The sequence below is a fragment of the Crinia signifera genome, chromosome 1 (assembly GCF_055691185.1).
Source record: "Crinia signifera chromosome 1, ASM5569118v1, whole genome shotgun sequence".
NCBI classification, from domain to species: Eukaryota; Metazoa; Chordata; class Amphibia; order Anura; family Myobatrachidae; genus Crinia; species Crinia signifera.
This window is the reverse complement of record NC_139217.1, coordinates 471,901,743-471,925,440: the sequence shown is the minus strand read 5'-3', so window position 1 is coordinate 471,925,440 and position 23,698 is coordinate 471,901,743. Positions and strand designations below refer to the sequence as shown.

The 23,698-nt window shown below is 49.7% G+C and overlaps 1 protein-coding gene across 1 annotated transcript; it reads right to left on the bottom strand.

Moving 5' to 3' along the window:
• Nucleotides 1-14,515: 14,515 nt before the first annotated feature.
• Nucleotides 14,516-22,656, bottom strand: LOC146024067 (mitochondrial amidoxime-reducing component 1-like). The gene is made up of 2 exons (XM_083155417.1): nucleotides 22,503-22,656; nucleotides 14,516-16,139 (listed from the first exon to the last, which is right to left on the bottom strand). Exon 2 carries the CDS (start codon nucleotides 16,072-16,074, stop codon nucleotides 15,049-15,051), a length of 1,026 nt encoding a protein of 341 aa, XP_083011543.1. The 5' UTR covers nucleotides 16,075-16,139; nucleotides 22,503-22,656; the 3' UTR covers nucleotides 14,516-15,048.
• Between the last annotated feature and the right edge of the window lie 1,042 nt (nucleotides 22,657-23,698).

Here is a 23,698-nt window from a genome sequence, read left to right as displayed (position 1 = left end):
CTGTACCACACACAGCCTGGCAGCCGTTGGTGATGATTACCATGTACTGTACGTCTGTACCACACACAGCCTGGCAGCCACTGGTGAGGATTACCATGTACTGTATGTCTGTACCACACACAGCCTGGCAGCCGTTGGTGATGATTACCATGTACTGTATGTCTGTACCACACACAGCCTGGCAGCCATTGGTGATGATTACCATGTACTGTACGGCTGTACCACACACAGCCTGGCAGCCATTGGTGATGATTACCATGTACTGTACGGCTGTACCACACACAGCCTGGCAGCCATTGGTGATGTACCACACACAGCCTGGCAGCCATTGGTGATGATTACCATGTACTGTATGTCTGTACCACACACAGCCTGACAGCCGTTGGTGATGATTACCATGTACTGTACGGCTGTACCACACACAGCCTGGCAGCCACTGGTGATGATTACCATGTACTGTACGGCTGTACCACACACAGCCTGGCAGCCATTGGTGATGTACCACACACAGCCTGGCAGCCATTGGTGATGATTACCATATACTGTATGTCTGTACCACACACAGCCTGGCAGCCATTGGTGATGATGATTACCATGTACTGTATGTCTGTACCACACACAGCCTGACAGCCGTTGGTGATGATTACCATGTACTGTACGGCTGTACCACACACAGCCTGGCAGCCACTGGTGATGATTACCATGTACTGTACGGCTGTACCACACACAGCCTGGCAGCCACTGGTGATGATTACCATGTACTGTATGGCTATACCACACACAGCCTGGCAGCCGTTGGTGATGATTACCATGTACTGTATGGCTGTACCACACACAGCCTGGCAGCCATTGGTGATGATTACCATGTACTGTACGTCTGTACCGCACACAGCCTGGCAGCCATTGGTGATTGTTACCATGTACTGTACGGCTGAACCACACACAGCCTGGCAGCCACTGGTGAGGATTACCATGTACTGTATGTCTGTACCACACACAGCCTGGCAGCCACTGGTGATGATTACCATGTACTGTATTGCTGTACCACACAGCCTGGCAGCCATTGGTGATGATTACCATGTACTGTATGTCTGTACCACACACAGCCTGGCAGCCACTGGTGATGATTACCATGTACTGTATGGCTGTACCACACACAGCCTGGCAGCCACTGGTGATGATTACCATGTACTGTATTGCTGTACCACACAGTCTGGCAGTCATTGGTGATGATTACCATGTACTGTATGTCTGTACCACACACATCCTGGCAGCCACTGGTGATGATTACCATGTACTGTATGTCTGTACCACACACATCCTGGCAGCCATTGGTGATGATTACCATGTACTGTGTGGATGTATCACACACAGCCTGGCAGCCACTGGTGATGATTACCATGTACTGTATGGCTGTACCCCACACAGCCTGGCAGCCACTGGTGATGATTACCATGTACTGTATGTCTGTACCACACACAGCCTGGCAGCCATTGGTGATGATTACCATGTACTGTACGGCTGTACCACACACATCCTGGCAGCCATTGGTGATGATTACCATGTACTGTGTGGATGTATCACACACAGCCTGGCAGCCACTGGTGATGATTACCATGTACTGTATGGCTGTACCCCACACAGCCTGGCAGCCACTGGTGATGATTACCATGTACTGTATGTCTGTACCACACACAGCCTGGCAGCCACTGGTGATGATTACCATGTACTGTATGGCTGTACCACACACAGCCTGGCAGCCGTTGGTGATGATTACCATGTACTGTACGGCTGTACCACACACAGCCTGGCAGCTGTTGGTGATGATTACCATGTACTGTATTGCTGTACCACACAGCCTGGCAGCCATTGGTGATGATTACCATGTACTGTATGGCTGTACCACACACAGCCTGGCAGCCACTGGTGATGATTACCATGTACTGTACGGCTGTACCACACACATCCTGGCAGCCATTGGTGATGATTACCATGTACTGTGTGGATGTATCACACACAGCCTGGCAGCCACTGGTGATGATTACCATGTACTGTATTGCTGTATCACACAGCCTGGCAGCCATTGGTGATGATTACCATGTACTGTATGGCTGTACCACACACAGCCTGGCAGCCACTGGTGATGATTACCATGTACTGTATGTCTGTACCACACACAGCCTGGCAGCCATTGGTGATGATTACCATGTACTGTACGGCTGTACCACACACATCCTGGCAGCCATTGGTGATGATTACCATGTACTGTGTGGATGTATCACACACAGCCTGGCAGCCACTGGTGATGATTACCATGTACTGTATGGCTGTACCCCACACAGCCTGGCAGCCACTGGTGATGATTACCATGTACTGTATGTCTGTACCACACACAGCCTGGCAGCCACTGGTGATGACTACCATGTACTGTATGGCTGTACCACACACAGCCTGGCAGCCGTTGGTGATGATTACCATGTACTGTACGGCTGTACCACACACAGCCTGGCAGCTGTTGGTGATGATTACCATGTACTGTATGGCTGTACCACACACAGCCTGGCAGCCGTTGGTGATGATTACCATGTATGTACTGAACGTCTGTACCACACACAGCCTGGCAGCCACTGGTGATGATTACCATGTACTGTATTGCTGTACCACACAGCCTGGCAGCCATTGGTGATGATTACCATGTACTGTATGGCTGTACCACACACAGCCTGGCAGCCACTGGTGATGATTACCATGTACTGTATGTCTGTACCACGCAAAGCCTGGCAGCCATTGGTGATGATTACCATGTACTGTATGGCTGTACCACACACAGCCTGGCAGCCATTGGTGATGATTACCATGTACTGTGTGGATGTATCACACACAGCCTGGCAGCCACTGGTGATGATTACCATGTACTGTATGGCTGTACCCCACACAGCCTGGCAGCCACTGGTGATGATTACCATGTACTGTATGTGTGTACCACACACAGCCTGGCAGCCACTGGTGATGATTACCATGTACTGTATGGCTGTACCACACACAGCCTGGCAGCCGTTGGTGATGATAACCATGTACTGTACGGCTGTACCACACACAGCCTGGCAGCTGTTGGTGATGATTACCATGTACTGTATGGCTGTACCACACACAGCCTGGCAGCCGTTGGTGAGGATTACCATGTACTGTATGGCTGTACCACACACAGCCTGGCAGCCGTTGGTGATGATTACCATGTACTGTACGTCTGTACCACACACAGCCTGGCAGCCACTGGTGAGGATTACCATGTACTGTATGTCTGTACCACACACAGCCTGGCAGCCGTTGGTGATGATTACCATGTACTGTATGTCTGTACCACACACAGCCTGGCAGCCATTGGTGATGATTACCATGTACTGTACGGCTGTACCACACACAGCCTGGCAGCCATTGGTGATGATTACCATGTACTGTACGGCTGTACCACACACAGCCTGGCAGCCATTGGTGATGTACCACACACAGCCTGGCAGCCATTGGTGATGATTACCATGTACTGTATGTCTGTACCACACACAGCCTGGCAGCCATTGGTGATGATGATTACCATGTACTGTATGTCTGTACCACACACAGCCTGACAGCCGTTGGTGATGATTACCATGTACTGTACGGCTGTACCACACACAGCCTGGCAGCCACTGGTGATGATTACCATGTACTGTACGGCTGTACCACACACAGCCTGGCAGCCATTGGTGATGATTACCATGTACTGTATGTCTGTACCACACACAGCCTGGCAGCCACTGGTGATGATTACCTTGTACTGTACGGCTGTACCACACACAGCCTGGCAGCCACTGGTGATGATTACCATGTACTGTATGGCTATACCACACACAGCCTGGCAGCCGTTGGTGATGATTACCATGTACTGTATGGCTGTACCACACACAGCCTGGCAGCCATTGGTGATGATTACCATGTACTGTACGTCTGTACCGCACACAGCCTGGCAGCCATTGGTGATTGTTACCATGTACTGTACGGCTGCACCACACACAGCCTGGCAGCCACTGGTGAGGATTACCATGTACTGTATGTCTGTACCACACACAGCCTGGCAGCCACTTGTGATGATTACCATGTACTGTATTGCTGTACCACACAGCCTGGCAGCCATTGGTGATGATTACCATGTACTGTATGTCTGTACCACACACAGCCTGGCAGCCACTGGTGATGATTACCATGTACTGTATGGCTGTACCACACACAGCCTGGCAGCCACTGGTGATGATTACCATGTACTGTATTGCTGTACCACACAGTCTGGCAGCCATTGGTGATGATTACCATGTACTGTATGTCTGTACCACACACAGCCTGGCAGCCGTTGGTGATGATTACCATGTACTGTATGTCTGTACCACACACAGCCTGGCAGCCATTGGTGATGATTACCATGTACTGTACGGCTGTACCACACACAGCCTGGCAGCCATTGGTGATGATTACCATGTACTGTACGGCTGTACCACACACAGCCTGGCAGCCATTGGTGATGTACCACACACAGCCTGGCAGCCATTGGTGATGATTACCATGTACTGTATGTCTGTACCACACACAGCCTGGCAGCCATTGGTGATGATGATTACCATGTACTGTATGTCTGTACCACACACAGCCTGACAGCCGTTGGTGATGATTACCATGTACTGTACGGCTGTACCACACACAGCCTGGCAGCCACTGGTGATGATTACCATGTACTGTACGGCTGTACCACACACAGCCTGGCAGCCATTGGTGATGATTACCATGTACTGTATGTCTGTACCACACACAGCCTGGCAGCCACTGGTGATGATTACCATGTACTGTACGACTATACCACACACAGCCTGGCAGCCACTGGTGATGATTACCATGTACTGTATGGCTATACCACACACAGCCTGGCAGCCGTTGGTGAGGATTACCATGTACTGTATGGCTGTACCACACACAGCCTGGCAGCCGTTGGTGATGATTACCATGTACTGTACGTCTGTACCACACACAGCCTGGCAGCCACTGGTGAGGATTACCATGTACTGTATGTCTGTACCACACACAGCCTGGCAGCCGTTGGTGATGATTACCATGTACTGTATGTCTGTACCACACACAGCCTGGCAGCCATTGGTGATGATTACCATGTACTGTACGGCTGTACCACACACAGCCTGGCAGGCATTGGTGATGTACCACACACAGCCTGGCAGCCATTGGTGATGATTACCATGTACTGTATGTCTGTACCACACACAGCCTGGCAGCCATTGGTGATGATGATTACCATGTACTGTGTGGATGTATCACACACAGCCTGACAGCCGTTGGTGATGATTACCATGTACTGTACGGCTGTACCACACACAGCCTGGCAGCCACTGGTGATGATTACCATGTACTGTACGGCTGTACCACACACAGCCTGGCAGCCATTGGTGATGATTACCATGTACTGTATGTCTGTACCACACACAGCCTGGCAGCCACTGGTGATGATTACCATGTACTGTATGGCTATACCACACACAGCCTGGCAGCCGTTGGTGATGATTACCATGTACTGTATGGCTGTACCACACACAGCCTGACAGCCATTGGTGATGATTACCATGTACTGTACGTCTGTACCGCACACAGCCTGGCAGCCATTGGTGATTGTTACCATGTACTGTACGGCTGTACCACACACAGCCTGGCAGCCACTGGTGAGGATTACCATGTACTGTATGTCTGTACCACACACAGCCTGGCAGCCACTGGTGATGATTACCATGTACTGTATTGCTGTACCACACAGCCTGGCAGCCATTGGTGTTGATTACCATGTACTGTATGTCTGTACCACACACAGCCTGGCAGCCACTGGTGATGATTACCATGTACTGTATGGCTGTACCACACACAGCCTGGCAGCCACTGGTGATGATTACCATGTACTGTATTGCTGTACCACACAGTCTGGCAGCCATTGGTGATGATTACCATGTACTGTATGTCTGTACCACACACATCCTGGCAGCCACTGGTGGTGATTACCATGTACTGTATGTCTGTACCACACACATCCTGGCAGCCATTGGTGATGATTACCATGTACTGTGTGGATGTATCACACTGCCTGGCAGCCACTGGTGATGATTACCATGTACTGTATGGCTGTACCCCACACAGCCTGGCAGCCACTGGTGATGATTACCATGTACTGTATGTCTGTACCACACACAGCCTGACAGCCATTGGTGATGATTACCATGTACTGTACGGCTGTACCACACACATCCTGGCAGCCATTGGTGATGATTACCATGTACTGTGTGGATGTATCACACACAGCCTGGCAGCCACTGGTGATGATTACCATGTACTGTATGGCTGTACCACACACAGCCTGGCAGCCACTGGTGATGATTACCATGTACTGTACGTCTGTACCACACACAGCCTGGCAGCCATTGGTGATGATTACCATGTACTGTATGGCTGTACCACACACAGCCTGGCAGCCACTGGTGATGATTACCATGTGCTGTACGACACACAGCCTGGCAGCCACTGGTGATGATTACCATGTACTGTATGGCTATACCACACACAGCCTGGCAGCCGTTGGTGATGATTACCATGTACTGTATGGCTGTACCACACACAGCCTGGCAGCCATTGGTGATGATTACCATGTACTGTACGTCTGTACCGCACACAGCCTGGCAGCCATTGGTGATTGTTACCATGTACTGTACGGCTGTACCACACACAGCCTGGCAGCCACTGGTGAGGATTACCATGTACTGTATGTCTGTACCACACACAGCCTGGCAGCCATTGGTGATGATTACCATGTACTGTACGTCTGTACCACACACAGCCTGGCAGCCATTGGTGATGATTACCATGTACTGTACGGCTGTACCACACACAGCCTGGCAGCCATTGGTGATGTACCACACACAGCCTGGCAGCCATTGGTGATGATTACCATGTACTGTATGTCTGTACCACACACAGCCTGGCAGCCATTGGTGATGATGATTACCATGTACTGTATGTCTGTACCACACACAGCCTGACAGCCGTTGGTGATGATTACCATGTACTGTACGGCTGTACCACACACAGCCTGGCAGCCACTGGTGATGATTACCATGTACTGTACGGCTGTACCACACACAGCCTGGCAGCCATTGGTGATGATTACCATGTACTGTATGTCTGTACCACACACAGCCTGGCAGCCACTGGTGATGATTACCATGTACTGTATGGCTATACCACACACAGCCTGGCAGCTGTTGGTGATGATTACCATGTACTGTATGGCTGTACCACACACAGCCTGGCAGCCATTGGTGATGATTACCATGTACTGTACGTCTGTACCGCACACAGCCTGGCAGCCACTGGTGATGATTACCATGTACTGTATGGCTGTACCACACACAGCCTGGCAGCCGTTGGTGATGATTACCATGTACTGTATGTCTGTACCACACACAGCCTGGCAGCCATTGGTGATGATTACCATGTACTGTACGGCTGTACCACACACAGCCTGGCAGCCATTGGTGATGATTACCATGTACTGTACGGCTGTACCACACACAGCCTGGCAGCTGTTGGTGATGATTACCATGTACTGTATGGCTGTACCACACACAGCCTGGCAGCCGTTGGTGAGGATTACCATGTACTGTATGGCTGTACCACACACAGCCTGGCAGCCGTTGGTGATGATTACCATGTACTGTACGTCTGTACCACACACAGCCTGGCAGCCACTGGTGAGGATTACCATGTACTGTATGTCTGTACCACACACAGCCTGGCAGCCGTTGGTGATGATTACCATGTACTGTATGTCTGTACCACACACAGCCTGGCAGCCATTGGTGATGATTACCATGTACTGTACGGCTGTACCACACACAGCCTGGCAGCCATTGGTGATGATTACCATGTACTGTACGGCTGTACCACACACAGCCTGGCAGCCATTGGTGATGTACCACACACAGCCTGGCAGCCATTGGTGATGATTACCATGTACTGTATGTCTGTACCACACACAGCCTGGCAGCCATTGGTGATGATGATTACCATGTACTGTATGTCTGTACCACACACAGCCTGACAGCCGTTGGTGATGATTACCATGTACTGTACGGCTGTACCACACACAGCCTGGCAGCCACTGGTGATGATTACCATGTACTGTACGGCTGTACCACACACAGCCTGGCAGCCATTGGTGATGATTACCATGTACTGTATGTCTGTACCACACACAGCCTGGCAGCCACTGGTGATGATTACCATGTACTGTACGGCTGTACCACACACAGCCTGGCAGCCACTGGTGATGATTACCATGTACTGTATGGCTATACCACACACAGCCTGGCAGCCGTTGGTGATGATTACCATGTACTGTATGGCTGTACCACACACAGCCTGGCAGCCATTGGTGATGATTACCATGTACTGTACGTCTGTACCGCACACAGCCTGGCAGCCATTGGTGATTGTTACCATGTACTGTACGGCTGTACCACACACAGCCTGGCAGCCACTGGTGAGGATTACCATGTACTGTATGTCTGTACCACACACAGCCTGGCAGCCATTGGTGATGATTACCATGTACTGTACGTCTGTACCACACACAGCCTGGCAGCCATTGGTGATGATTACCATGTACTGTACGGCTGTACCACACACAGCCTGGCAGCCATTGGTGATGTACCACACACAGCCTGGCAGCCATTGGTGATGATTACCATGTACTGTATGTCTGTACCACACACAGCCTGGCAGCCATTGGTGATGATTACCATGTACTGTATGTCTGTACCACACACAGCCTGGCAGCCACTGGTGAGGATTACCATGTACTGTACGGCTGTACCACACACAGCCTGGCAGCCACTGGTGATGATTACCATGTACTGTATGTCTGTACCACACACAGCCTAGCAGCCGTTGGTGAGGATTACCATGTACTGTATGTCTGTACCACACACAGCCTGGCAGCCATTGGTGATGATTACCATGTACTGTATGTCTGTACCACACACAGCCTGGCAGCCACTGGTGATGATTACCATGTACTGTACGGCTGTACCACACACAGCCTGGCAGCCACTGGTGATGATTACCATGTACTGTATGGCTATACCACACACAGCCTGGCAGCCGTTGGTGATGATTACCATGTACTGTATGGCTGTACCACACACAGCCTGGCAGCCATTGGTGATGATTACCATGTACTGTACGTCTGTACCGCACACAGCCTGGCAGCCATTGGTGATTGTTACCATGTACTGTACGGCTGTACCACACACAGCCTGGCAGCCACTGGTGAGGATTACCATGTACTGTATGTCTGTACCACACACAGCCTGGCAGCCATTGGTGATGATTACCATGTACTGTACGTCTGTACCACACACAGCCTGGCAGCCATTGGTGATGATTACCATGTACTGTACGGCTGTACCACACACAGCCTGGCAGCCATTGGTGATGTACCACACACAGCCTGGCAGCCATTGGTGATGATTACCATGTACTGTATGTCTGTACCACACACAGCCTGGCAGCCATTGGTGATGATTACCATGTACTGTATGTCTGTACCACACACAGCCTGGCAGCCACTGGTGAGGATTACCATGTACTGTACGGCTGTACCACACACAGCCTGGCAGCCACTGGTGATGATTACCATGTACTGTATGTCTGTACCACACACAGCCTAGCAGCCGTTGGTGAGGATTACCATGTACTGTATGTCTGTACCACACACAGCCTGGCAGCCATTGGTGATGATTACCATGTACTGTATGTCTGTACCACACACAGCCTGGCAGCCACTGGTGATGATTACCATGTACTGTACGGCTGTACCACACACAGCCTGGCAGCCACTGGTGATGATTACCATGTACTGTATGGCTATACCACACACAGCCTGGCAGCCGTTGGTGATGATTACCATGTACTGTATGGCTGTACCACACACAGCCTGGCAGCCATTGGTGATGATTACCATGTACTGTACGTCTGTACCGCACACAGCCTGGCAGCCATTGGTGATTGTTACCATGTACTGTACGGCTGTACCACACACAGCCTGGCAGCCACTGGTGAGGATTACCATGTACTGTATGTCTGTACCACACACAGCCTGGCAGCCATTGGTGATGATTACCATGTACTGTACGTCTGTACCACACACAGCCTGGCAGCCATTGGTGATGATTACCATGTACTGTACGGCTGTACCACACACAGCCTGGCAGCCATTGGTGATGTACCACACACAGCCTGGCAGCCATTGGTGATGATTACCATGTACTGTATGTCTGTACCACACACAGCCTGGCAGCCATTGGTGATGATTACCATGTACTGTATGTCTGTACCACACACAGCCTGGCAGCCACTGGTGAGGATTACCATGTACTGTACGGCTGTACCACACACAGCCTGGCAGCCACTGGTGATGATTACCATGTACTGTATGTCTGTACCACACACAGCCTAGCAGCCGTTGGTGAGGATTACCATGTACTGTATGTCTGTACCACACACAGCCTGACAGCCGTTGGTGATGATTACCATGTACTGTACGGCTGTACCACACACAGCCTGGCAGCCACTGGTGAGGATTACCATGTACTGTACGGCTGTACCACACACAGCCTGGCAGCCATTGGTGATGATTACCATGTACTGTATGTCTGTACCACACACAGCCTGGCAGCCACTGGTGATGATTACCATGTACTGTATGGCTATACCACACACAGCCTGGCAGCCGTTGGTGATGATTACCATGTACTGTATGTCTGTACCACACACAGCCATACATGGTAACCATCATCACCAATGGCTGCCAGGCTGTACCGTACTAGAAGGATATATGGTACTTGTGTATTATAACAGCGCCCCCGATATTGATCGTGCGATGTTTTCATCGCATCGCATGCCATGCACCCGATGGCATGCGATGCGACGCGATTTATCCCCCTATTCGATAAAAAATCGTATAAGCACCCAAATGTGTGTTTTTAAGTACCCTAATGGGTGCTTACAATGTTAAATGCACCCCCACGCCACCCCCACTATAAACGTGAACCCAAAGCGTGGCGAGCGCAGCAAGGGGCGGCGGTACGCGTCCTACAACCTTTTCATACCCCCACTATCCACGTCGGCGTGGAGTTGATTTTATAAAGTGTGGCGAGCGCAGCGAGCCACCGAGCCCGAAGCTGCGCACACCACACTTCGGGTTCGCGTTTATAGTGGGGGGGTAGCGTGGTGGTGCATTTAAGATTGTAAGCACCCATCAGGGTGCTTTATACAATTTTTATCGCATCGCATCTCATTGTATGGCATTGTATGCCATATACAATGTCATACAATTTTAAAATTGTATGACATTATACAACATCGCGCGATATCGCATCACATACCATCGCATGCCTTTTGGTATGCGATGCGATGGGCGCCGTGATAATACACAAGTACCGGATATATCATCAGTTTCTGGGGGTACAGGGTGTATTACAATTATATGATTTCCTTCCTTTCAAATCAAGGGGTAATGTCGGTGTATCAAAATATATTTTGTGGTAAAAGGTAAAAAAGTTCCCTGACCCCTGACCCCTAGACCTGGGGGTTATCCAGACCTGTTCACACGGCTGCGATTATTGATAGATTGCACATCCTGCAAAAAAAAACAGCATCTTTTTTGAATTGCAAGCTGTTAGCAAGTTGATTGACAGGAAGTCAGCGTTTGGGGGTGGTAACCAACACTTTTCTGGGAGTGATCAGTGAATGCTGGGTGACGCACAGACTGAACACAGTTAGTGGCATTGAGGGAGGGGGAGGGTACATTTTCTGCTAGAGGGGACCTGGTCCCACCCCCCCTCACCCGTTGCCACCGCAGAACCGCCCCTGTTCTCAGCACATGCTGCTCAGTGCTGTGTGCTGATCTGGGGAGAGAGACAACTGAAGCAGCAGCGTGTCCTCTCTCTCCCTCTCATTTATTATTTATGGGGGGGGGGCTCCACCCCGCCAGTGGCCACACCCCCTCCATTTTACCGTGATCTGCCCAAACTGTCAGCGCCCCTGATCGTGTGTGCAAATCCACTGTGTCTGAGTTACTACTGCAATGTCCAGTCTTAGTGCTTCCATCAGCTATGATCTCCATAATTATGGGCCTTATTTTGGTTTATTCTTTCTGACAAAATCCTTCTTAGATGGACAAAACCATGTGCACTGCAGGGGGGCAGATGTAAAATGTGCAGAGAGAATTAGATTTGGGGGAGTTATTTTGTTTCTGTGCAGGGAAAATACTGACTGCTTTATTTTTACACTGCAATATAGATCTCACTTTGAAGTAAAACCCCACCCAAATCTAATTCTCTCTGCACATGTTACATCTGCCCCACCTGCAGTGCACATGGTTTTGTCCATCTAAGAAGGATTTTGTCAGAAAGAGTGAACTAGAATAAGGCCCTATGTGTAGAGCTCTCATGTGTATGTCATGTCTCTTGCTGACATTAGCCGCTCCGTAGCCCAGAGAATCACATTTGCATACAAACATGAATTAGGGCCCACGTACAGTGGATGCGCATTTTCAGACTGCGCGCTCATACAGAAATGTATTCACATATATCGATAACATCTGAGTACGTTTAGGCGTCACACATCTGCATTCCTACATACGGAGAGGTCAGAATTTTTGTATTGAAACATTACAAAAATATCAGTCACTGTGAGACTTAATTACATTGTTTATTAGGTTAGCACAAATGTAGACTTGATCACATTGTCATGGCGCATGTCTGCGATTAATACAGACACCACCTGTGTACTGCCTGGCGCAAATTCTTACTTCTGAAATGCACCTGTGCTTCCAAATGTATACTGATGCTTCTGTATCTCATATTATCTGTATACTGTATAATCACCTTAGAAGGGGATGATATAATTATAGTACTATTCTGTCATTAAAGCTATATATATACAGCGTGGGGGGGACGGTGGCACTCTGTGTGTTTATTCCTTCATTGCGAGTGCCACCGTCCCCCCCATGCTGTACATTCTTGTCTCCATACCAGAGCCAAGCTACGGAGGGCACCGCTGTTCTTCACTGCATCCCCGCTGGGACTTGTGCTTTTTTGGAGTGCCGCCCCGTCTCCTATATATATATAAATATATATATATATATATATATATATATTGATATAGATATAGATAGCATTTGTAAGATGGTGCCCTTTGTGATGACCTTAAGGAGTAGATCAATGAAGCCTTTGAATGAATCTTACATTTTCTAATACAAATAAAGTCCTTAAATTTCTTTCTCCAGTGTTGGTGGTTATTTCAGACCGTTAAATGGTTCAGGTATTTCAACGTAGCAAACAAGTATTTCCAACGCGTTTCGTCCCTACATGGGACTTCATCAGGGGTTCGCAGATCGTATAAATAAATTACTTCCAACTGCTTTCACAGAAGTTATTTTCAACGGCTTTCATAGATGGAATAAATCCGCAGTAGGGGGATTCAATTGATTATATATCACAATTTCAGGGATACCTTGCTGGAGGTGTGCACTAGTGAAGGGCTCTGTCAGAATGAGGGCTAGTGCACATCTCCAGCAAGGTATCCCTGAAATTGTGATATATAATCAATTAAACCAACCTTACTGCGGATTTATTCCATCTATGAAAGCCGTTGAAAATAACTTCTGTGAAAGCAGTTGGAAGTAATTTATTTATACGATCTGCGAACCCATGCTGAAGTCCCATGTAGGGACGAAACACGTTGGGAATACTTGTTTGCTACGTTGAAATACCTGAACCATTTAACGGTCTGAAATAACCACCAACACTGGAGAAAGAGACTTTTAATACATTTTTGAAATTTAAGGACTTTATTTGTATTAGAAAATGTAAGATTCATTCAAAGGCTTCATTGATCTAATCCTTAAGGTCATCACAAAGGGCGCCATCTTACAATTGCTATCTATATCCTACCTATCCCCTATCCAACAGGGGAAATTGTAAGCCAGGCAGCCCAGGTAAAATATTCATAAGTTCTGTGGCGCGAAACTAGAGTCTGTTCTCTCTATATAAAATATATATATATTTAAGGTGAGCCAGCACTCCATGTGAAAAAAGGTTCCTGCTCCGTGCCCTCGGTATCTCCGTCTCACCTGGAGGCGGTACAATATACTCCACACCACCGCGGCAATTGAGACTTTCCAAGGAAAACAAACACAAATAGCTGTGCTGATGCCGAAGTTTCAGCCTTTATTGACTTTTATCAAAGCAGCTCACATGGAAAGCTGTGAGCTGCATTGCCAAAAGCCAATAAAGGCTGAAACGTCAACATCAGCACAGCTATTTGTGTTTGTTTTCCTTGGAAAGTCTCAAGTGCCGCGGTGGTGTGGAGTATATTGTACCGCCTCCAGGTGAGACGGAGATACCGAGGGCACGGAGCAGGAACCTCGAGTGCCGGCTCACCCTAAATATATATATATTTACAGACACCCAATGGGTATGATAGACAGGAGGCTCTGTGGAATGGCCCAAGAATCAACTACAACATAGTAGCCAGACACAGACAAGGTTGATGACCTGTTTAGCAGTAATACATGTATTTCATTCATTGTGTCCCCACTATGACATCACCGTTAGAATCCAGTGTCTACTAATTGCATTGAAAGTCCCATAAGTCCAGGGTTCCAGGCGCATATCTGGGGTCTGCTATATTCATTCTTGGTTGGGTGAGACATCTAGAGGCCCAGCAGTAACCAGTGCAGACATTCTACATCAGACCTGATTACCTGGAGTTCCGAGACAAGGTAACCAGAGTCATTAGCAGTCCCAGGGGTTACTGCTAGCTAAGTACTGTGTATTACATGATTACATTTCACATTTACTAGGATATAATAGACATTTATGCACTGAGTAGAAGAAGCAATTGGTGCTAACCCCTACGGACCACGTGATACACCGGATCCCCCACTCTCAGTTTCCCGGTTTGCTCCACACCATAGTACTGGCCGAACAGGGGAGAGGTCTTGTACAGGTAACTTAGGGAAGGATCACTCTGCCGGAAGGTTCTCAGTGTATCCAGAGGTTCCTTGCGGCTCAGAACTCCAGTGTTTGGGTCCACGGTGGTTAATATGCAACGACCACAGGCCATGACCCGCTTCAACCTGGTTGTGCCCATTCTCACGTCATCCCAACCATCCTCGGCAAAGGCCTGGCAGCCGGACACGACGATGCAGGGTCTGAAGTTCCCCAGAGACACTGGTTGCTCCATACGTTGGTTCAGATCTTCTAGGGATGTCTCAGAAAGCAGCATGATGGGGCTGGCATCGGGATAAGCAATTTGGTCTTTGTCCCTGAACAGTTTCTCCTTATCGTTGGACTTGCGTGGCTTCATGGCTTCTGACTCGAAATGCACCAAACGGTAAGGCTTGCTGCTTTGGAAATAGGTAGTGAGCCAAATAGAGGCCTCATCTCCACTGTCCCGACCCTGGATGTCGCACCCAAATACCCGGCAGTCGAGAACTTTGTTGCTCTTTGGTAGTGACACTGGTACCACAAGCTTCTCCATCCCTGGTGCCTCCAGACAGAGGGAGTCACCACAGCCAGTCACAGAAATAAGGACCATCCGTGGCTCCTGCCTACCCGTTACCATGTGCCCATCCTCGTTCACCACCAGCCAGTGGCGATCTTCCAGTTCTCCATTTCTCAAACCCAGCTCTATACACTCAGCCTCTTGGACGGAGACCCCTCGGCAGGACTTAATGGGGTATATGAGGAGCTGGGACACCGTGCCGACATGCCGTAGATCCAGGCGGTTCCTCCTCCACCACATCCATGAGGTGACGACTCCCAGGCCCGCTGCGCAGAGCAGAGCTAGGCGGTGACGTGAGAGGTTCTGCACTGCACTTTGCGCGGCTCCAGAGATGCCCAGGAGGAGAGAATGGTGGGAGCTAGACATTTCCGTAAATTACTCCTGCAGGACAGCAGCGGTGGGATGCAGTGATGACTTCGCTCCTTCGTGGCCTACAAGGAAAGATTAGTTCAACACAGTGAGAAGAAATGAGAGGACACGAAGACTCAACAATGTCACCTGCAACTCCAAATTCTAGAAATAATCTATATGTACAAGTATACTGGCCAACGTGCCAACTAAACAGCAGGTCGGAACGATATACGGGCCATTTACCATGGATCTCATATTCAATGCGATCTGGGCGGGATCTTACCACCCAGGATCATATTGCAAAATGCAATCCCATTAATCAGCAGACACTGGGAGAAGGGCTCCAGAAGGAACCCGTCCCTGCGACCTGCTTTGCCGGCTCATGGGGGGGGGGGGGGGGGGGGTGCGCATGTTAGTGCTGACCATGCTGCACATCAGCAACTTCCAGGGAGGGTTCAAGAGGGAAGTCAGTGCGGAAATTAGCCCATAGGCTACAATGGGCTACGGCCATCCTCAGATGGCGACAGTTGTGGGGGCCAATATCTGGTATTGGTGAATCGCGCTGCATCGTATCCCTGCATGCGGGACTGGAGGGATGACAGCAGGTATCAGAGACATCTGCCGCGGTCCCATCTACTTACATTCGGAGGATACTTAATGGGGGTTATTCTGGTTGATTTGCAAGGCTGCAAATTCGCAGCCTTGCCAGTCCACCAAACCTCACCTGGCGAATGCCGGGTCCCCCGCCCCCCACCTCGAAGCGTGTGTTTGCCCGCACTGGCTGCGAATGGATGTTTAACATAAACATCCATTTGCAGGCTGCTGGGGAACACCCATATCATTCGCTGGTCACTGACCCCATGCTGAGAAGGTCACTACCACATGCTAAGAAGGTCAGGACCCCATGCTGAGAATGTCAGGACCCCATGCTGGGAAGGTCAGGACCCCATGCTGAGAAGGTCAGGACCCCATGCTGAGAATGTCAGGACCCCATGCTGAGAAGGTCAGTGCCCCATGCTGTGAAGGTCAGGGCCCCATGCTGAGAAGGTCAGGACCCCATGCTGTGAAGGTCAGGGCCCCATGCTGAGAAGGTCAGGACCCCATGCTGATAAGGTCAGGACCCCATGCTGAGAATGTCAGGACCCCATGCTGAGAAGGTCAGTGCCCCATGCTGTGAAGGTCAGGGCCCCATGCTGAGAAGGTCAGGACCCCATGCTGGGAAGGTCAGGGTCCCATGCTGAGAAGGTCAGGACCCCATGCTGAGAAGGTCAGGGCCCCATGCTGAGAAGGTCAGGACCCCATGCTGAGAAGGTCAGGACCCCATGCTGTGAAGGTCAGGGCCCCATGCTGAGAAGGTCAGGACCCCATGCTGAGAAGGTCAGGGCCCCATGCTGAGAAGGTCAGGACCCCATGCTGGGAAGGTCAGGACCCCATGCTGAGAAGGTCAGGACCCCATGCTGAGAAGGTCAGGGCCTAATGCTGAGAAGGTCAGGACCCCATGCTGAGAAGGTCAGGACCCCATGCTGAGATGGTCAGGACCCCATGCTGTGAAGGTCAGGGCCCCATGCTGAGAAGGTCAGGGCCACATGCTGTGAAGGTCAGGGCCCCATGCTGAGAAGGTCAGGACCCCATGCTGGGAAGGTCAGGACCCCATGCTGGGAAGGTCAGGACCCCATGCTGAGAAGGTCAGGGCCACATGCTGTGAAGGTCAGGGCCCCATGCTGAGAAGGTCAGGACCCCATGCTGGGAAGGTCAGGACCCCATGCTGAGAAGGTCAGGACCCCATGCTGAGAAGGTCAGGGCCTCATGTTGAGAAGGTCAGGACCCCATGCTGAGAAGGTCAGGACCCCATGCTGAGAAGGTCAGGACCCCATGCTGAGAAGGTCAGGGCCCCATACTGAGAAGGTCAGGGCCACATGCTGTGAAGGTCAGGGCCCCATGCTGAGAAGGTCAGGACCCCATGCTGGGAAGGTTAGGACCCCATGCTGAGAAGGTCAGGACCCCATGCTGAGAAGGTCAGGACCCCATGCTGAGAAGGTCAGGGCCACATGCTGTGAAGGTCAGGGCCCCATGCTGAGAAGGTCAGGACCCCATGCTGGGAAGGTCAGGACCCCATGCTGAGAAGGTCAGGACCCCATGCTGTGAAGGTCAGTGCCCCATGCTGAGAAGGTCAGGACCCCATGCTGAGAAGGTCAGGGCCCCATGCTGAGAAGGTCAGGACCCCATGCTGAGAAGGTCAGGACCCCATGCTGTGAAGGTCAGGGCCCCATGCGGAGAAGGTCAGGACCCCATGCTGTGAAGGTCAGGGCCCCATGCTGAGAAGGTCAGGACCCCATGCTGAGAAGGTCAGGACCCCATGCTGTGAAGGTCAGGACCCCATGCTGTGAAGGTCAGGACCCCATGCTGAGAAGGTCAGGTCCCACAGTTTGAGAACCGCTGCACTAAAATAAAGCCAGAAAATGTTTCAACTTGTCATTAACTCAAACGTCATTTACAAACAAACCAATTATTCCAGAATCACCCCCCCCCCCATATGATCATATTTAACACAGAATTAGCCAGACGCTGGGGCCAATTCAGACCCGTTGCAGGGGGCCGAATTCAGCCCTGTCCCTGATGGCTGGGGATTGCGTATGCGCGAATATGCGCAGATGTGCAAACCCCAGGAGGGAACTCATTCTGTGCATTACACACTCACGTGGCAATCACTCCAGGAGGGGCGGGGGGGGGGGGGGGTGGAAGCAGGGCCCAGCATTTTATGGGCGTTCCCCTGCAGACGCAGGCGTGTTGATGCCTGCTTGGGGCCGGCGGTTGGTGTCACATGCGCCCGCCCTGAATTTGGAGTACAGCGTTCAAATGAAAAGTAAGTCCTGGCCGACTTCTCACTATGAATGGAGGAAAAATCACTTGATGTGAGTGACCATCGATTGCATTTTCCTTCCCGAGGCCGTATGTGAGTGGACGTGTAAACATGCGCGGATTCACTTGGTGGATTCCAAAGTAATTATGAAAAATTTCAGGAAATAAGAAGAAAAACCACGAAAGACACATGTCTCATTTTTCATGTGTTTTCCCTGTCAAACTTGTACCCGTATTGACCTGTTGTCAGTGTGGACATTGTGTTAATGTCGACATTCTGGTGTTGACCTACTGACATTCGGAAAGACGCGGTAGACAAACTAACCACAACCACAAGTACCAGCTGGGACCTATATTTCAGCAAAGTAAAATGTAAATTAAAAAAAATCACACGGGGGAGATTTTTTTCAAAGCTGGGAGAGAGATAAAGTGGAGAGTTGTTACAGGCTGTGCTAGAAGAATGACAGGAGCTGATTGGTTGGTAATTTCCCTCCAAGATTTGATCAATCTCTCCAACTTTAAGAAAAAAAAAAAAATCTTGGGTAAATACAGGCCCACAGTTTGCTTCTATAAACACTTCCTGTGGACTATGTCGGGACCTTTGGACTAAGTAAATATATAATGGAATACGTTTGATAAGTAACAATCACTGTCATTATTTACTAGAGCAGTGGTTCCCAAACTGTGTGCCCTGGGAAGGTGGTTTAGGGCCAATTAATTTTATTAATGGTCAATGTAATAGGGAAATTAGTGCTTGCTGCTTCCCAGCATACAATATGTGAACAAACCGAAGTGAATCCCGTCCTTTACAACATAACTGGACCTAAGCATCACATATAAACACAATGTATTTACTTTAATATATATATTTTTTAAAGTACTCAATAAGAAACTTTGGTACTTGTGAGTTATCCGGGCTGCCGATTTTTTCATCGCGCCCGAAATCGGGGGCATCGCGTCGGTCGTGGCCGTTATAAGGAGCCGCGACGCGAAGCCCACGATTTCCCATAGACAGTAATGTTAAAAGACGCGATGGACCCGATTTCCCATAGACAGTAATGTTAAAAGACGCGATGGACCCGATTTCCCATAGACAGCAATGTTAAAATAAAATTACAATGTGAAATTGGCCAATATGTTTTTAAAAAAAATGTTTCATGGCCCCCCACCACCGTTAACGCCACCCCGCTATTGACGCCAACCCGAAGCGTGGCGAGCGCAGCGAGCCCGCGAGGGGCGGCGGTCCGCGTCCTCCGACCTTTTCATGCCCTACTATCCACTAGGGCGTGGAGTGAGAATAGAATAGTGTGGCGAGCGCAGCGAGCCACCGAGCCCGAAGCGTGGCGAGCGCAGCGAGCCCCGCGAGGGGACGCGGACACCTTCACAGGTATCCGCGTGCCCTTGCGGGCTTCACAGGTGTCCGCGTCCCCTCGCCACGCTTCGGGCTCGGTGGCTCGCTGCGCTCGCCACACTATTCTATTCTCACTCCACGCCCTAGTGGATAGTAGGGGTATGAAAAGGTCGGAGGACGCGTACCGCTGCGCTCGCCACGCTTCGGGTTGGCGTCAATAGCGGGGTGGCGTTAACGGTGGTGGGGGGCCATGAAACATTTTTTTTAAAAACATATTGCCCAATTTCACATTGTAATTTTATTTTAACATTGCTGTCTATGGGAAATCGGGTCCATCGCGTCTTTTAACATTACTGTCTATGGGAAATCGTGGGCATTGCGTCGCGGCCCCTTATAACGGCCACGACCGACGCGATGCCCCCGATATCGTGTCTTTTAACATTACTGTCTATGGGAAATCGGGGGCATCGCGTCGCGGCCCCTTATAACGGCCACGACCGACGCGATGCCCCCGATTTGGAGCTAAATCGTGGGCATCGCGTCGGTCGGGTGTCCTTAAGTTAACCAAACTTAAGGACAAAATCGGCAGCCCGGATAACTCACAAGTACCGAAACTTTCAGCCTAAGGGTGCCACAAAAAAAATTCTGATACTCCAGGACACCGTGATTCCAAAATGTTTGGGAACCCCTGTACTAAAGTATTTTATTTCTTCTCAGTATTGGCACATCTAGTGCTGGATAGGCTGAGATCAGGGGGGTCTGCATCGTGTGATTTTGGGGTCACCAGCCCCTGTTGTGGAACACCTCTCTAGTCTAATCTGGGTGTTAGATCCCGATGGTCCGTACTCTGGTTACGTTCTCGTGTTCTGGGTGTAAATGTGAAATGTATTCAGGAACACGGAACTCGGGGGAGGGCTTCCCAGTACCTGTCACTCACTGATATTAGGGGGAGTTACTGATACAGCCTGGAAGTTGGGGTCCCCATGCCTGAAGCGTGTATGGGACATGGTTATGGGTCCTAGTGTTGACTGTATGAAGATAACAGATGGATTCCGATTGGTTGCCCATGACAACATCCCATCTTAGTAAACGTACCGATTATTGCACTGGTTTCCTGCCCGCGATCTGCCTTTGTTCCTCTTCCTATTGTTTATGATGACTTGTCAATTATTTGCTGCAAGTTTCCATGTTGTGACCAATGGTGACATAAGGATGCACCAATCGGTATTACAGTGCGCACGGGCGCTATGAGCAGGCGCCTCAGTTCTTTCACATTCGGCTGCGTGGAGGAACCGTGTGCAATGGCGTTTGCTCATGACTTGTGAAGACTACTCCGATCGCCGGTCATTTCAGGGTGGGGACCTGAAGTAACCGCAAACAGTGGAGGAGTCATGGGTGTATAATGGGTGGGTATGGCAGTGCCATGGGCACCCACAGTGGCCATTTGCTCATTGACCTACAAGGATGTTGTGCACTAGGTAGGGGGAACCCCATGAGTCGATGTTATGACTATGGTTACCAACTCATCCCTTTAATCCGGGACACATATTAATTACACAGGTTCTGTGGCTGGCTTTCACCTGGTTTTAAACTGCCACAGAACCTGTGTAATTAATATGTGTCCCGGATTAAAGGGATGAGTTGGTCACCCTAGTTATGACCGATGGTGCATCAATGCTGGAGTGACTGGATCCTGCGCAACAAATGATATTTATTTTTTTACCTACATGCTCCATGGTAGGTCACATGCTTGTTTTCAGGTGTTACATACTTGTTGCCAGGGGTTTCTATGCTCATTGCCAGGGGGATTACATGCTTGTTGCCAGAGTGATTCAGGCTCACAGCAGCACTCTAGGAATCCAGTGTGTGTGTGTCTCCAACAAGGCGGCGGCCATTTTTGCAGGGCTGTTTCAGCAGATCCCATAGAATCTGACGTGACACTGTGCCCCCACATTGTGGTGCCCGCTCGCCACTTCTAGGGCTGCGAGTCCGGCGCATGGAAGTGCAGTAGAGGAATAATCAAGCAGTGATTTGCATATTTGAATACTTGAAAATCCGCAAGAAGAAATCAAACTGGCGCAGGATCTGTGTGCGCACCTGAATCAGGCACAGTAAGATCTGTTGTGGTTTCCCCTGGACTCTAGCTGAGGACAGATCTATGCATTTAGTTATGGCAGGCCAGGATTTCCAGATCTACTGAAAAAGCCCACAGAGGACAGAAGAGCAGACTCACCGTTCCCCGTTGCACAGACACAGCTGCTGCAGATTTCCTCCTGCTTAATCCTCAGATGAATTCAGTTCCGTGAGGCCAAGAATGGGAGAGAGGCCCGGCCCAGCCCCTCTGCTATTCACAGATACGGAAATGTACTCTGCCGAGCAAAGTCCAACATTGTACTGTGCCATTCCCCTGTATGCTACAGTGTGAGAGCTCAGGGATTATATCTGTGCAGTGGTGACCACTGCTATGTGGCCATGCTGAAACTGATGCAAGGCATGCTGGGATGTGTAGTTCATCAACATCTGGAGGGCCGGTGTTGCCCAGCCCTGCATTAAAGGATGATTTGTGAACCCAGGATCTTCCTTCTAACTTGGAAGACCTAATTTCTTTACATAACAAAGTTGACCTTTGTTATAGGGAGCATCAGGCTGAGAAGACCAGAGGAGATTGTCCTAATAAAACTAGGTAATTTAGGGTTAGGTACAATTTGTAAATTCAAAAAGTGGGGTCACATCAACTGCTAGTGTGTCCTGGACAGTGATGTTTGGAGTGGCCCTCCAGATGTTGTGAAACTACAAATCCCAGCATGCCTTGCCACAGTTTTAACACTCCCTTATAGCAAAACTGTGGCAAGGCATGCTGGGATTTGTAGTTTCACAACATCTGGAGGACAGCAGTTTGAAGACCCATGTGTTAGAATCAAAGAAAATGTATACAAATTGCTAAATATATGGTACTATGTAACTTCTCGACTGTCTACATGTACCCGGACACCTCGGACAGATGCTGGAGGAAGGCACATTCCTGCATATTTGGTGGTCCGGTCCAAAAATATGGATATTATAGAAAGAGGTCATACATCTCATTTCACAGATTCTTGGGACTCCAATCCCTTATGACCCCAAATTTTTCCTACTTCTATTGCATTTCCCAGATTTAACTAAAAATCTAAAGAAGATGATTCGTTGTATATTATTTTGGTTACATGTCAAATTGCATTAGACTGGAAGAAAACTATCGCCACTTCGTTGAAAACTATTATAGCTTGTATTTGGCACATATATAAAATGAAATACTTGACGAGTATAATAAACCACTCTGCCAAAACATCAATGGATGGAACCCCTGGCTAGCTCCAACTGTTTCATCCACATTCCTTTCATTTTCTCTTTTTGGATACTCTACCTAACTGAATAAGCGTTCTTCCGAGG

Coding starts and splice junctions, on each gene's coding strand:
- LOC146024067 (XM_083155417.1), bottom strand. CDS start 16,074: ATGTCTAGCTCCCACCATTCTCTCCTCCTGGGCATCTCTGGAGCCGCG.